At 46.9% G+C, this 14,209-nt stretch overlaps 1 protein-coding gene across 1 annotated transcript; it reads right to left on the reverse strand.

Moving 5' to 3' along the window:
• Positions 1 to 2,825: 2,825 nt before the first annotated feature.
• On the reverse strand, positions 2,826 to 10,674 carry LOC117773430 (T-box transcription factor TBX2b-like). The gene is given in 11 exon segments (XM_034605347.1): positions 2,826 to 3,620; positions 3,622 to 3,764; positions 4,337 to 4,915; positions 5,607 to 5,787; positions 6,007 to 6,062; positions 6,064 to 6,084; positions 7,262 to 7,297; positions 7,299 to 7,370; positions 7,372 to 7,410; positions 8,751 to 9,018; positions 9,850 to 10,674. Coding segments are annotated over 11 exon segments (2,061 nt in total). The 5' UTR covers positions 10,209 to 10,674; the 3' UTR covers positions 2,826 to 3,313.
• Positions 10,675 to 14,209: the final 3,535 nt, after the last annotated feature.

The raw sequence follows: 14,209 nt of genomic DNA on the forward strand, positions 1-14,209 counted from the left end.
TCTAACAGACTCATTTCTAAATTACATCAGGTTTAACCTTCAAATCCTGAACTCAGTTTGTGAAGGTCATCAGCAGAGCAGGTCAGTGCCCGAGCCTGTTTTTTACATGTAATATATTCAACCTTCAGACATGTTAATAAAAAAATTAAAATTATAAATCTGCAGAACATGAAAATTATACCTCAAAGTTATGCTGAGATGAAAAAAATATATATTTTGTTGTTCTCTAGCTCTCAATTTCACACCATATTTATATTTATAAACATCTATTATTATAAGCTACAAAAGAAGTTCTATCTCCCAGTTTATGTGTAATAAATGCATAATTTTAGAAATAAAAAGAGAGCATGTTGATAAATCATATGAGGTTATAAAAGTGAGCCTTTCCCCAAGAATACATCCTAATGTGAATCTATACATCCAGAGAGCAGGCAGACAGAGCAGCCCTGCGTGATGACCATGTCGAGGTTTGACACAGTGAGAACCAGGGGTGCTGCTGTTTGTCTCCTGCGTTGAGACAAATGTGCAACATCTTCTGTGGGCCTGCAGACCCTGCGACAACAATAGCGGCCTGCACTGATCATTTAACAAAGTTGTGAATAATCTTGGCCTTTTTACCCCACGCCGTCAGCAGCCATTAGTTATGATCCATAGGGCCTCCACGGGAGCCTATTGATCACTCATAGACTGATTGATTTAGACAAATACTTTTTTCTCCCTGAGTGAGAGGTCGAGTCGCCCTCTCTGTTAATTGAAGATAACAGAGTGGCAACAATGGCCGCCGTAATAGAATGAGAGTTTTGTGATTATCGCTGCAGAAAGAAAAGAAAATAAAGAAGAAGGGGAGGAGGAGGAGGAGGAGGAGGAGGAGGAGGTCGAGGAGGAGGAGGAGGGGGACTCTAATTAGGAAGCGGGGCGGTGTGGAGGCTGTGGCCGGCAGGCAGGCGACAGGCGCCGGGTCCCGGACAAAAGGCTGTCTGCTGCCCTGAGCTCCCCCCTGCTTAACCCTTTAAACCGAGATACACACAGTCCATCACACACAATGATGCTGCTGCTGCTGCATCGTGCTCTCTCTCTCCCTCTCTCTCTCTCTCCCTCTCTCTCTCACACACACACATTTTGATACAAAAACAAGAGGACGATTGGGGAAAAAAAACACATAAAATATATATTTTTGGACAGAAAATCGACAGGCATATTGTGTTACTTTAATACTATAATTTATTACACATGTGCACACCATTTACATCATGACACATTTGTCTTATTGAAAAGTGTATTCGCCTCCTCCGACGCAGAATACACAGCGGTAAAGGAGGTAAAAAGGCCAGTTTACAGTGTGTGTCCGGCTGCAGAGGATGTGTGTGTGTGTGTGTGAGCGCAGCAGAGAAAGCTCTTCCTATAAATACTTACATCACTGGGCTCCTGCTAAAAATACCGCCGGGCACACAATACTAAAGGAAACACCGACTGACTGAGGAGCTGCTCGAAATAGAGCTGGACGACACAGACACAGACTGAGCATAAATAAAAATGAACTGCTGCTGATACTGTCACTGCTCCCGTCTCCGTACAACTAATAATATCCAGCCTGTCACTGCTCAGATTAAGAAGAAACATGTGTATTGATACCTGCGGCTTTTATGCAACAAAAACAAAAAAAATCACCCACAAATTCCAACCATCCGATTTAAATGCATTTTAATAACGTGAATTTAATCCAATAATATTTCATTTTCAAATGTGGCCAAACCAACGGCATCTTTCCTGTTAAACATTTGTCCGACAGAGGGCGCTCCTGGCCCACCCGTGTATGTGTATGAGTGTGTGTGCGTGTGTGTGCGCGTAGAGGACTTTATTAAAAAAGACTTCAAATTTCAACAGCTGCTTTGCAATAATAATAATAATAATAATAATAATAATAATAATAAAAATATGATACGCACATTTTCAGCACAACGATTTTTTATTGAAATTGTGAGACAATCAAAAAAAAAAAAAATACCCGGACAACCAGCATAAACAAGATACTTTCATCTTTAAATATATTTATGAATAGATATGAATGACGCGCCCACAGGAGGAATCGCTTTGAACGTCTCCTGGCTGGAGTGAAGTAACCTGAGGTGTTTTTGAATCCATGTGGAGCTCTCGCTCTGTTCCTCTGTATTTGTCGGTGGATGCAGACACTAAAACATGGCACACACGTCTCCTAAAAAACCAGCGATGCTTCATACAGTTCGTCAAACCAACAAGCGCTAAATAGCTTTAATTTACAGTATATGGTCATGTAAAATGAGAGGACAGGAGCAGGCGGAGGGGAAAAAGCAACCAGTTAAATTCGAAATATATACACGCTAATATACAGCCTTGAATAAATTAATACCAATTGCATATTCTTGGATCTTAGCTTTATTTACAGATTTTTTTTTTTATTCTTAATTACATAAATATTTCAGAAACATTTTTTTATCTGGCATGAAATGAGAAGCGGTCTCTTTCTCTCGCAAGACGGAACGTTTCACTTTCCATCCCTTTGAAATAATCAGGCCTGGAAAACGAACACAGTTTTTGGATGCAGCTTGAGATCGACTCGGTGCTTCAAGTCAACCACGGTCAACACGCACTCTCTGCGGTGCGCGGCTCAGTGGAGCTGCGGGCTCTGCGGCAGGTGACACCGATATGCGGGGCCGATACTGGGCCTGCTGGCCTCCACCTCTGATTTAGAGGACATGATAAACCTTTGATCCATTGCATTATTTGCTGTAGTGGAAATGATCAGTGTCTCTCTCTCTCTCTCTCTCTCTCTCTCTCTCTCTCTCTGTGTGACACTTCCTTCAACTTGTATTTTAATAATATTTTAGGATTATTCAGCGTTATACTGTCTTTATTAATAATTTGCACTTTTAATTTATGTAGCTTACTTATAAATTATTGTTAATTTATGTTTTATTCCACCGATATAGAAATGTACTCAGTTTCCTGGGTGGTCAGCCTGCTAACTCTAAACACTGGGATTTAAGGGTCTGATATAGTCCAAATATTTTCTGACATGCTTTTCCACTCTTTCAACAGGTCAGCTCAAGAGGAAACCTTCAATACTTGTGAATTCAAAAAAAGGTTAAATTTAAGTATATGGACTAAGTTTCATTCAATCTGCAGCTTTGTTCCAAAAGAATATCAGTAATCAGCCGTCACTGACCCTTGTTGGTCAAACCCTCATCCCACTCTCTGTAATGTGCTGTACAGGACATATGCACGTATAGTCCTCTGGTATTCAAGCCAAGACATTGTCCTAAACAGAGACTCCTCATCACTTGGGGGAGTCAGCAGTCGGGGGGGACTCCCTCTGGCCCTCCAGGCCGCTCACCAGTCTCTGGATACTTTGCAGTTCATTCACTGAGTCCTTCATGGCGGTTTTGGGGGATGCGTCCCTTCCACTTGACCCTCCTGTCTTGTGTTTGCTGTGGTGCTCCGGGGCCGGGCTGGCCTCTCTGCTGCCCGGTTTGGAGGATTCAGAGCCTGGGTTGAGGCTGCTGGGCAGGCCGGTGGTGAGCAGACCGGAGCTCTGAGACAGCGACACCGGGAGCTGGTAAGGGTTGAAGCGGAGCCGGGGCCGGGGACGAGGCCAGGAAGGGATTCCTGGAGAGTGGGCTGGAGGTGCTGGCGGTGGGGAGGGCCGAGGCGGACGCTGCTGCTGCAGCCGCTGCCATGTAGGTGTAAGGGTACGGGAAAAGACCCCCGAATGGAGGCATCGGGATGCCCTGGAATACAAAGGGGGAAAGATGTGAGTCATAACTGTACACATCACTATTTCCACTTGAGTTGTCAAGTAATCAAATTAGAAACATCCAATACAATCCCAACAACAACCAAACAGATTGTTCCCTCACATTGTTCAGTTCAGATCTTTATGGAAACAAAAGTCAGATCTGATACAAAAGCAACAAATGTTTGAGCTTTAATAATTTGTACTCTTTTTCACAGATGCCTGATAAAATGTGAAAAACATTTATTTGACGACTGTACCTTTTGTCACATCCTTATCTTTTAGTAAAAATACACGTTTGCAGGCAGCAAAAACATGAAATATTGCTTTAATTCTCAAACTAATTTTCAGCAGTAAATTAAACACACCTCTGATTCAAGTATTTCTGATGCTGTACTGTACACGGTGAGGTTGTTATATACACAGTTCTGGTTTTTAAGAAGTGACACCTGATCCTGTACAAACTCTCCCTCTGAAACGGCAGCCTATCTGTCTTACTGACATGCGCTCGGTGCTACAGGTGTACGGGCAAACTAAATCATTTTCTGACTGGGTGACCTTCCTTACCTGTGAGGCGAGCATGTGCTGGGACAGATGGAAGGGGAAGGGGTTTCCTCCCGTGCCCTGGGCGGAGAGGCTGCCATTTTCCAAACCACTAAGTCCCGATACAGAGGCCAAAAGATGGCCCATTCCCATAGCAGAAAAGGCTCCAGGGGCCATGGCAAACTGCCCGGGGTGAAACAACAGCGGTGATCCGGCGTTCAGAGGGTTAAAGAACTGCTGACTGTGCAGGCCAGACAGAGCCAGGCTTTGTAAGTGGCCTGGGCTGAAGTGCGAGGGGCTCTCAGTCTGGACCATGAGAGGAGAGAACGTGTCCTTACTGGCACTAATGCCTCCTGCGTCTGAGTCCTTTGTCAGTGCATCTGTGGTGTCCTTCCTGTGCCTGCTCTCTGCTTTGTCCTTCTCGTGGTTCCTTATACTGAATACGGAGTCATCCTTCTTTTCTGCACTAGGCCTGTCCCGCACGCGGTCCTCACACCTGGAGCTGTAGGGGGACACGGGTTCAGGACCTGGGCTGCTGGAGGCGTCGCAGTGCTCGTCATGAGGCTCCAGCTCCTGCTCGCTGTCAGAGCACGTTTTCCTCATCTGCGAGGAGGGCAAGAACAATGTTTAACTGTTATTCACCTCATCACCAACTATTACAAAAAACACACACCAGTAATCTACACACACACTTGAGGGTCACCAGTAGCTTGGTGGTCAGCATTTTAAATGTTGATTTAAAACATTATATTTTTTAGGAGTATAGGCTTTTTATTTGACTAACCGGGTTTGAGGTTTGAGTCTGCAAATATCAGACAAATCTGAACAATCAAATAAAGCACAGGGCCAATTATAACACTGGCTAGGATTTGTTAATGAAATCAGTTATTAAATTATTAAACTAAGGGGAATAAAACAGAGGGATGGGACCAAATTCAAATAAACTCAAGTAAGAAATATCAACATCAAATTGATGGTATTAAAATATCTCTAACCCTCATGAGAGTTTTGTATATAGGACATTTAAATTTAAATATGTCCCACTTTAGTCAAAATTCAGGTTTACATACATGGTTGTGGTTACATAATAATGTGTTTAGCTACCAAACACTGTTAAACTATAAACTATACATATAAATTGGACTTTTAAAATTAATTATTATATTTCTACATGACCCTCGCATTGATTATATACAATTACAGTAATTTAATATAATTAATACATTCATACAATTTGAATTATTCCATTTAAATGTATATGTGCATTTAAAAAAAGGTTCTAGCTAAACTAGACTCTTATCTCACCTCGACTCGGTCTGCTGAACCTCAGCGGGCTGGAACCGTCGCCCAGCGGGGAGTGGACGGTGTCCCTGCCCGCTGGAGGATCACTGGAGGAGGCGTCCGAGTCTGCGCCCTCCCGGTCCGCCTTGCACTGGTCCTCATACATCCGCAGCGACGGCATGGTCAGCTGTTTCCTGGAATAATAATAATAATATTTATTATTAATAATAATAATAATAATAATAATAATAATAATAATAATAATTTGGGGGATTTCTTTACATTGTGACACCATGAGCTTGTAAAATAAAAAGATGGTGGACACACACACACACACACACACACACACACACACACACACACACGCACACACACACACACACACTGATGTTTGCAGGTGTTCTGTCTGTTACCTTTTCTCTCTCCTTCCGTTCCCCGTGTCTCTGAATCCTTTCGCAAAAGGGTTGTTTGTCGATCTTCAGCTGCGTTATCTGTCCACACACACAGAGACACACACACTTCATGTTAGAGCCCTGACAAACACGGAGCCACAGTTCGAGTCCTTTGTCTTCACCTGGCCCACATGTAGGAAAACAACGTGCTGCAGAATCGTGTTGGACCGGAGCCACGGAGCAGAGCGGGGCTGCATTATTAATAAAAAGCGTAAAGATGGGGCGTTATTCTCATTGGCCCCTGGAGAGAAGATCTGCCACGAAATATTTCTTTGTGGGGCCACATGAGCCTCCGTTCCCCCCAGAAAAAAAAACCGAGGCAGAGGGAGCACTACTTGAACAGATGACTATCTTATCAATAATTAATAGTGTGGTTTGGATCACTGCTGCTCCGCGATATTGTCCTGATGTTGGAAGACGCCGGTGCGCCTCCACGCACGGGCACCGAGCCGGCAGGGGCCTCCTGAGACCCTCGGTGGCCCTTGGAAAAAGGCGCTCCAGGGCCTCAGCCACATCTGCCCGCTGTGGCTGCAGGGTGACCAGGCTTTTAAATGCTTGTAATCGATTGTGGACTCTTGGCCATAAACTTTTACAACAAGACCCCCCCCCCCCCCCCCCCCCCACACACACACACACCCACCCACACACATTAACCCGACCCTCCTGTACACGAGCTCCAATTGACTCCACGGAAGAGGATCAAGAGTGGGCTCATACAAATAAACACATGGCATATATACTGCGCAATAACCTGCATCTGTAAAGGTCAAACATTCTCCTAAACCCAAAGAGGAGGTCACCGGGGTCACCTTCTTTTAAATAAAAAAAACTGATAAATAAAAGGAGACGTGTGAGTCTGAGTTCGATGCCGTGCACCACAACAACACTGTGCAGCATTTACACGCCCAATTTATTCACTTGTGGCAAAAGGCAGGAGCTCATTTGCCGCCCGTGAGTAGCAGATAGGACACAGGTTGGAATCCTCGGTGAGAAGTACACGGTGCACTCACCAACCCGGGAGAAACGGCAATTAAATAAATCAAGCGGGGACATGGGAGTCCTCTGCAGGGAAATTAGGCGACCTACAAAATCAGATTAAGTCTTCGGGGGCTGGCGGTGGGGGAGGGGGACGCATTGCATGTAGGACATTATTTTCTGCAGCAGAGCCACATCGCAGAGGGTGGACAGGCGGAGGGGGGGGGGGGGTTACACGCACCTTGTCGTTCTGATACGCCGTCACGGCCACGAACTCGGGTCTCCGGGAACACGTAGGTCCTGAAGGTGCTGTAGGGTAGCTTCAGGATGTCGTTGGCCCTCACGATGTGGGAACCGCGGCTGGTACTTGTGCATGGAGTTCAGGATGGTCTGCTCCAGTAGAGATACAACACACGGGGAGAGTGAGCTTTGCGGAGAGGATCACGACCTGCCATGGTCCCCACGTTCCAAGTGTACACAGGGAATGTTGACGCGGATCAGCCTATTGTTAGCTGCTGTTATAATTGCTGTGTAGGCAGACTTGTGTGTAATTAGTGCGGAGCAAATGAAAATCCGGACCAGGCCACACATGGTGTCACGAGGGCTCAGAAACACGGCGAGGAAATCATATATATATATATCTCTATCTGACTGGATCTGGTTCCTATAAAGCGACACATTCCCACTCGATTATTCATTTGAATTTCACACACAGCTCAAACATTAAATCTATTATTTTTTACATTACAATGAAAGGCTGTGCAGATTTTAAATTACTGTAATAATTAAACATGTCTTCTTTCATATTACTACAACACAGACACGTGGGAAATAACGTAGCCTATAATACAAGGTACAAATGTAAAATAATATCAAACATAATATTTCACAAAAATCCACTACAGACCTAAATAGTAGCCTATGCACAAAATAACAACATAATTACACAGATACATATTATATATAATTTCAATAATAGGGCTATATCATAGCCTATATTCTACTATACTATATTATACTATACTGTGATTTTGCAAGCTCATTTCACATCATTTCCCTCTTTTCGTTTGGTGAGACACCATTTAATCCTCCTTCCTTACAAACACTCAAGCTCAAAGGGGTTTTATTTACATGTTGATCTCATATTATTTATATCAAATTATTTAGTAATTCCCAATAAAAGCCACACAATAAGCAGGCAGGGGGAAGGGGGAAGCAGCCCTGCTCTCCTCACACAGGCCCTGAGCTGCAGCAGAGGTAAATGATAATATTGTGGAGAGCTCAGAGGAAACATAAGCTCAGTGTATGTCAGTGGCGGTGCGAAGTCAAGTGGTGACAAAGTGTCAACAGCTCGAGCAGCACCATCATTAATTCATCTTTAAAACCTATAGAACACACATTTTATTATTGGCCATATTTTCAAAGGGTGGCAATAAACCGCAGAATATTTGTTGCCCACTTGTTTTGACTCTGCTTCATTATTTCCCTGCAGAAGTTTGAGTTCAGCACACATGCTCTGATTTATTCATTCCCTGGTTTTTTTTCCTGGTTTTTTCTCTCGCTGTGTTGCACTATTGTTTTGCTGCCACCTAGCCTCACATTCCTCATCAAATTTTCATCTCAACCTGAAAACACCTAAACACAGTTCGTCCCGTCTGCCTCCTGCAGACACCTCCCGCAGCAGGGCAACACGGGAAGGGACGAGCGAAAAAAACACTGGTTATACTCACAAATCCGTGTTTGTCCGAGATGTTGTTGGTCAGCTTGAGTTTATGGAACGCAACAGGCTTGGCCATCCACTGCTCGCCGGTGGCCGGGCTGTCCGGGTGGATGTACATCCTCTTGGGCATCTCCGGGTCGGCCTTGCCCGCCACCATCCAGCGGGAGTTGTGGAACTTGTAGCGGCAGTCGTCCGCCGCCACGATGTCCATCAGCAGGATGTATTTGGCTTTTTTATCGAGGCCGTTTATCCGCACTTTGAACGGGGGGAACATCCTCCTGCACGGACACACACACACGCACACACACACGAGGAGTCAACACGCCGTGATTCAAACTAAACACAGGAGCAGATCCTCGCTGGGAGAGGAACAGGTCGGACAAAAGACGCGCGGAGGGAAAACACGACGCTCTGACAAGTGGAAATATTCTAATTGTCAGAAATGATTCTCCAGTCGTTGCACGCAATTAGGCCACAGTGAAAAGTGTGTGTGTGTGTTGTCTCTGTCAGCCTGTGTGTGTGTGTGTGTTGTCCAAGCCTACACTACAAAGCTGGGTCGTGTATTTATGAGCACGTTGGTGCTTTTTGAAGTGACAGTGTGTTTATAAAAGCCAGAAGCCTGCTGCCTCAACACAATGCAGTTTGAGAGATAAAACTAAAGCTCGGCTCATGTCCCCCCCCCCCCAAAAAAAAATATCCCAAACATTTCACTTTGATCAGACTGGACAAACATTCCAAATATCCAGAAATAGCATGGAGGTTTAATCACAAGTGAAGCCACCGAAATTCTGAGCTGGAACTCCATTGAAAATCGATATATTTATTGCATAATACGAGGTGAAGATATATAATCGCTGGAGTGTTGTGCAGTTGTCTTGTGTGTTTTAATTCATGCAGAACAGGCTAATGATCGGCGGTGGAATAACACTATAGCGAAGGCCTGGCGCACAAGCTGCCACTGAATAACCCGAGTAAAGGGATTTCTAGCGGCTCTAAACTCGTCCTATGTTTTTTTAATCTCTGCACATATGTAGACATATGTCCAACTTTTTATGCAAAATAAAAAAAATGTATAAAAGAGAGGAATTATAGCTCTGGCTAATTCTTACCGTCCGGACTTGGTAATAACCATCTCCGTCCCGAGTTTGTGAAACTGGTCCCAAAGATCCTTGGCTTCCAGTGTAACTTTGGGGTCGTCGTCCACCTCCTCCTCGGGCTCCAGGCTCTTCATGCTGCGGAGATGAGCCGCCTGATGGTGGCTGAGGGCCGGGTGGAGCACAGCCTCCGCTGCCCCGGCCAGGCCGTGGTCCGACATGGGCTTGGTGAGCGCCCCGGGAGGCAGGCTGAGTGCCGGGAAGAAGGAAGGCTGCGCGGCCGCGAGGAAGGCGGACATGGGGAAGTCGGTCGCCCGGTGTGCGTGGAAAGGGTGATAAGCCATTGCAGTCCCTGTGAAAACTGGATCTCTCATCGGTGCATCCACAAAAACCAAGTGAAATAATGGATATCTGAGTGGTATTTCCCCCGACCTGGAGCCGGTGTAGGTCCGCGCTGGGCGAGCAGTTAATTTGTGTGAAGCCGCACGGAGGAGCGCGGCGCCTTGTCACAACGCGTAATCAGAGCGGAGACAAAACAGCCCAGAGTCGTTGTGCGTTTCTTCCTCTGGTTCCTGCGCCGAGTTCCTCAGTGCGAGCGGCGCGGTGCGCGGAGAGCGCGGCTGGGCGCTGTGGCTCTGAGAGAAATAAGCTGTGCTTCAGTCATCCCACACTGACTGGAGAGATGTGGCCCCGTTCACTGCAGATCTGTGACTATCTCACATGTCCTTCCTGCCTCCATCCCCAACACTAATGAACCAAGCCCCTTTGATTGCTGATTTTACGCTTTCTGGACCAATTGTGGGCCCCTATAGGCGTGGTTCTGACAGCTCCGGCCAGACTCTGGGAGAGGGGGGGGAGGGGGGGGGGGGGACAAGAAGGTGTCGGAAGCATTAGCAGTAAGAAAACATGTCAACAGGATAAAATATTAACCAATGACAGGAAAGATCGGGAAATCCCACCCCCATTTCCAAGCCAAACACCGGGTCAGCCCTCAGTTCTTGGCCGGTGGAGGCATCACTTCTCTCGGCTTTGCGTTTTTACAATGTCGCCTCCGGAGAAAGCAACCTGTCCACTGTCCTAAAACTCACCTTTATAGAGAGGAACAGCTCCACTCCTCCACCTCCACCCCTGTCTGTCAGAACAGCCCAGCACAGTCACTCCTCCACCCGCCGCTCATGCGCTACAGTCCGGACATGCTTCCCAAGCAGCCGCTCTCTCTCTCTCTCTGCCTCTCGGGCTCCCTATAACAACAGACTCGTTATTACTCCAAGTTCTCGGCTGTTTTGACTTTAGCCCGGGCTCTGTTAGCCGAGTGTAGCTCGCCCAGCCCCGGGTTCCTCGGGTATCTGTGCGCGGCGCTGACCGGGCTGCCGGGGGGAGCAGCGGCCGCGGCAGCAGCAGCCTCAGCGGCGGCGGCGGCAGCGTCACAGAGCCGGGGCTGGAACACACAAAGCCAGCCGCTGCGTGGAGGGAAAAACCAGATGAATGATGATGAATGAATTCTGAGAGAAAACTCGGGGAGAAGGAGACGCGGTGAGTGCTCACTTCTCTTCCTTGTTCGGCTGCAAACAAAGTTGCATTTCTCTCCCGGACTCCGTGGCACAGTTAGAGCTTTATTCGGGCTAAAAGGAGGATAAATAATGGAGTGTGTTTTACGGTTTATTATATTCTTCTGCAGGGCTGTGTGCCTGTGTGAGATTTCCCTGGTGTGTGTAGTTTGCTTCCACATCACACACGCAGCGATGACATGATTTAGTGCTCAGTTGTGAGGACAGGCAGGCCCGTGGTGCCGTGTGATCCCCGGCAGGTTGGACTTAGTCAGACCGGGGACGGTGCGGGACTCCTGGAGCCACAGGGGAGGGGGGGGGGGGGGGGAGGAAAGGGGTGGGGGGTGGGGGGGGGGCTCCTCCAGAGGAATCCAGCGCCTCAGCTCCTGATGAACACGGACTCAGTGTGTTGAAGAGCCGCTCGGCGCCAGTCGGCTGATGCGCCACAATAAGAACAGTCTCTTGTCTCTTTCCATTTACCCTGAAGTCCTGCATGTGTGAGCGCCTCCGGCCCCTCAGCAGCCTCCTCCGCGGCCGCGCTCCACCTCCCCGCCTCAGCCACGACTCCGTGTCCGATGCGAACTGTTTTTCTGGCGCAAGCAGCTGCTCCCTCCGCGCAGGACGGAGCGTGCGGTCGGCCACAGGCGTCATTTCGACTAAAACTGAAACAAAAGTGATTATCCGTCTGAATGACACTGTCTGACACAATTACGCATTTCCTACTAACCCATGAAACTCCACAGACTAAGCTCCATACTGGCCATAAAACTGTCTTCGATCATATTAGTAAAAACCTTTTTACTAAAACATATAATCCATTTAATGGTTACGTAACACACAATGTAAACACTCAAATGAGCACACTGCTTCAAAAAACATAAAGGTGTAAAAATAATGAATAATATTTAAAATGATATCCTTAAATGCGAACCCACAAAAACCTCCAGAGAGTCGGAGCAGCGCGCACTTGTGTGTCGGACACAGCACGTTATGTGATTTAAGACCATGAAATGTGTGCACATCTCCACGTTGTTACACACTTGTTGCTCGGCTTCCATCAGATTGATACAGCCATGCGTAAAGAGCGCAGGCCGGACAGGGAGCAGGCAGCTACAGACATAACAAGGCGCAGTGTACCTCAGTGAAAACAGTGTGTACAGGCCCATGCACACACATCAGACCAGACACCAGTGCTCCCAGTGTCCCCAGCAGCAGCAGCCAGTGCACTGCCCCAGTGAGAGAAAGTGGGTTTCCATCCAGGTGTCTGAACACCAGCTTCACGTGAGAATGTAAAAACCATGAAGGATGTTTTCCACGCACTTGACAGTTTCCTTCAGATGCGCATTGTGGTTTGTATCTGTTATAATTCGCCCGGACAGCTGACTTGTTTGGAATGCTGCAACTTGAGATTTATGAAATGACAGGGAGCGCAGCGGCAGCGGCGGCGGCTTGTCAGACGCTCGGAGCCGCGTGCACGGAGCTTTGCATGGGACAGAAACAGATTAGCAGCATATGGAGGTGGATAACTGTTTTTCAACCGGAATACTCAACTGGATAATTGTATCAATAATGCTCGTGCAAATTACTCACCATTTATTTGTTCTGTGCCCTCAGCGGCACAGAAATCTCCATTACGCGCGATTTAAAAGTCATTAGGTGGAAGGAGGACTGGGCTGCTGCTACATCTATGGAGGGAGCAGTGTACTGACAGATTAACAGAGGCCTATGCTTTGTGTTGGGGAAACAGACACATGGACATATGCTGTTTAGGCTTGTTTTGATGAGGAGAAGAGAGCATCAAAGAGTGGAAAAGAAAATGCGCAAGTTTGGAAACATTCAATCTCAAAGTTTTGGGTTTTTAGTCCTTGACTTTTTCCTACGTTGCTAATTGAATAATATACAGATCAATTCATTTTATGCTGTCATTTTTAATTATCTGAACCCCAGAAATAGGTTCAAATAAAATAGTTTGGAGGCTTAAATTTGAGATAATTGCGCACAGACTCGCCAGCCACACAGTCAGCTGAGGCTGCATTCACAGTGAATGAACCGCTGGCACGGCGCTTCTCAAACGGTGAGAAGTTGACTCAAGTTTGTCAGTGTCCTTGACGCGTCCTCTCGGAACAACACAATACAGGTGCACATGTGAAAATGTGCGTCAACAGCGTCTCTGCTCGGGATTTGGCCCCTGTGTCAGTGATCCGAGCCAGAGACGCTCTAATTACAACATAACGGGACACTTTTCACCATATTCGTCTATAATTGAGTATTGTATTTTCTTCTTCCCCTCGACATTGTTCCTTTCTTCCTTTCATCGCTCCATCTTCTCCTCCCATCTCCCTGCATCATCTCTCCGGCTATATTTAGCGGCTAGACTGAGGCCTTGGCGCCAGACCGTTTAAGACCTGTCAAAGTCCCTCATATTTCCCCTTGTCACATGGAAACCCGGCGACCAGCGGCCCTCCTCCTCCTCCTCCTCCTCCTCCTCTCTCTCCTCCTTTTCTCTTTTCCCTCCTCCTCCCTGTGCTGCAACTACTGGCAGCCGCCCTCCTCCTCCTCCCTCCTCCTCCTCCTCCTCCTCCTCCTCCTCCTCTCTTCATCTCCTCCACTTCCCCCAACTCCTACAGTTCACTCTGCTAAATTAAACATATCAGTTCTCACTTGTAGGAAAAGCAAAAATGTTTCCCCAACCCCTCCCCAGGACACACACACACACGCACACACACACACACACACACACACACACACACACACCACACACACACACACACACACCACACACACACACACACACACACACACACACACACTAGTATCATAGTATCATC

This window comes from Hippoglossus hippoglossus, chromosome 13, assembly GCF_009819705.1.
Source record: "Hippoglossus hippoglossus isolate fHipHip1 chromosome 13, fHipHip1.pri, whole genome shotgun sequence".
In the NCBI taxonomy this organism is placed as follows: domain Eukaryota; kingdom Metazoa; phylum Chordata; class Actinopteri; order Pleuronectiformes; family Pleuronectidae; genus Hippoglossus; species Hippoglossus hippoglossus.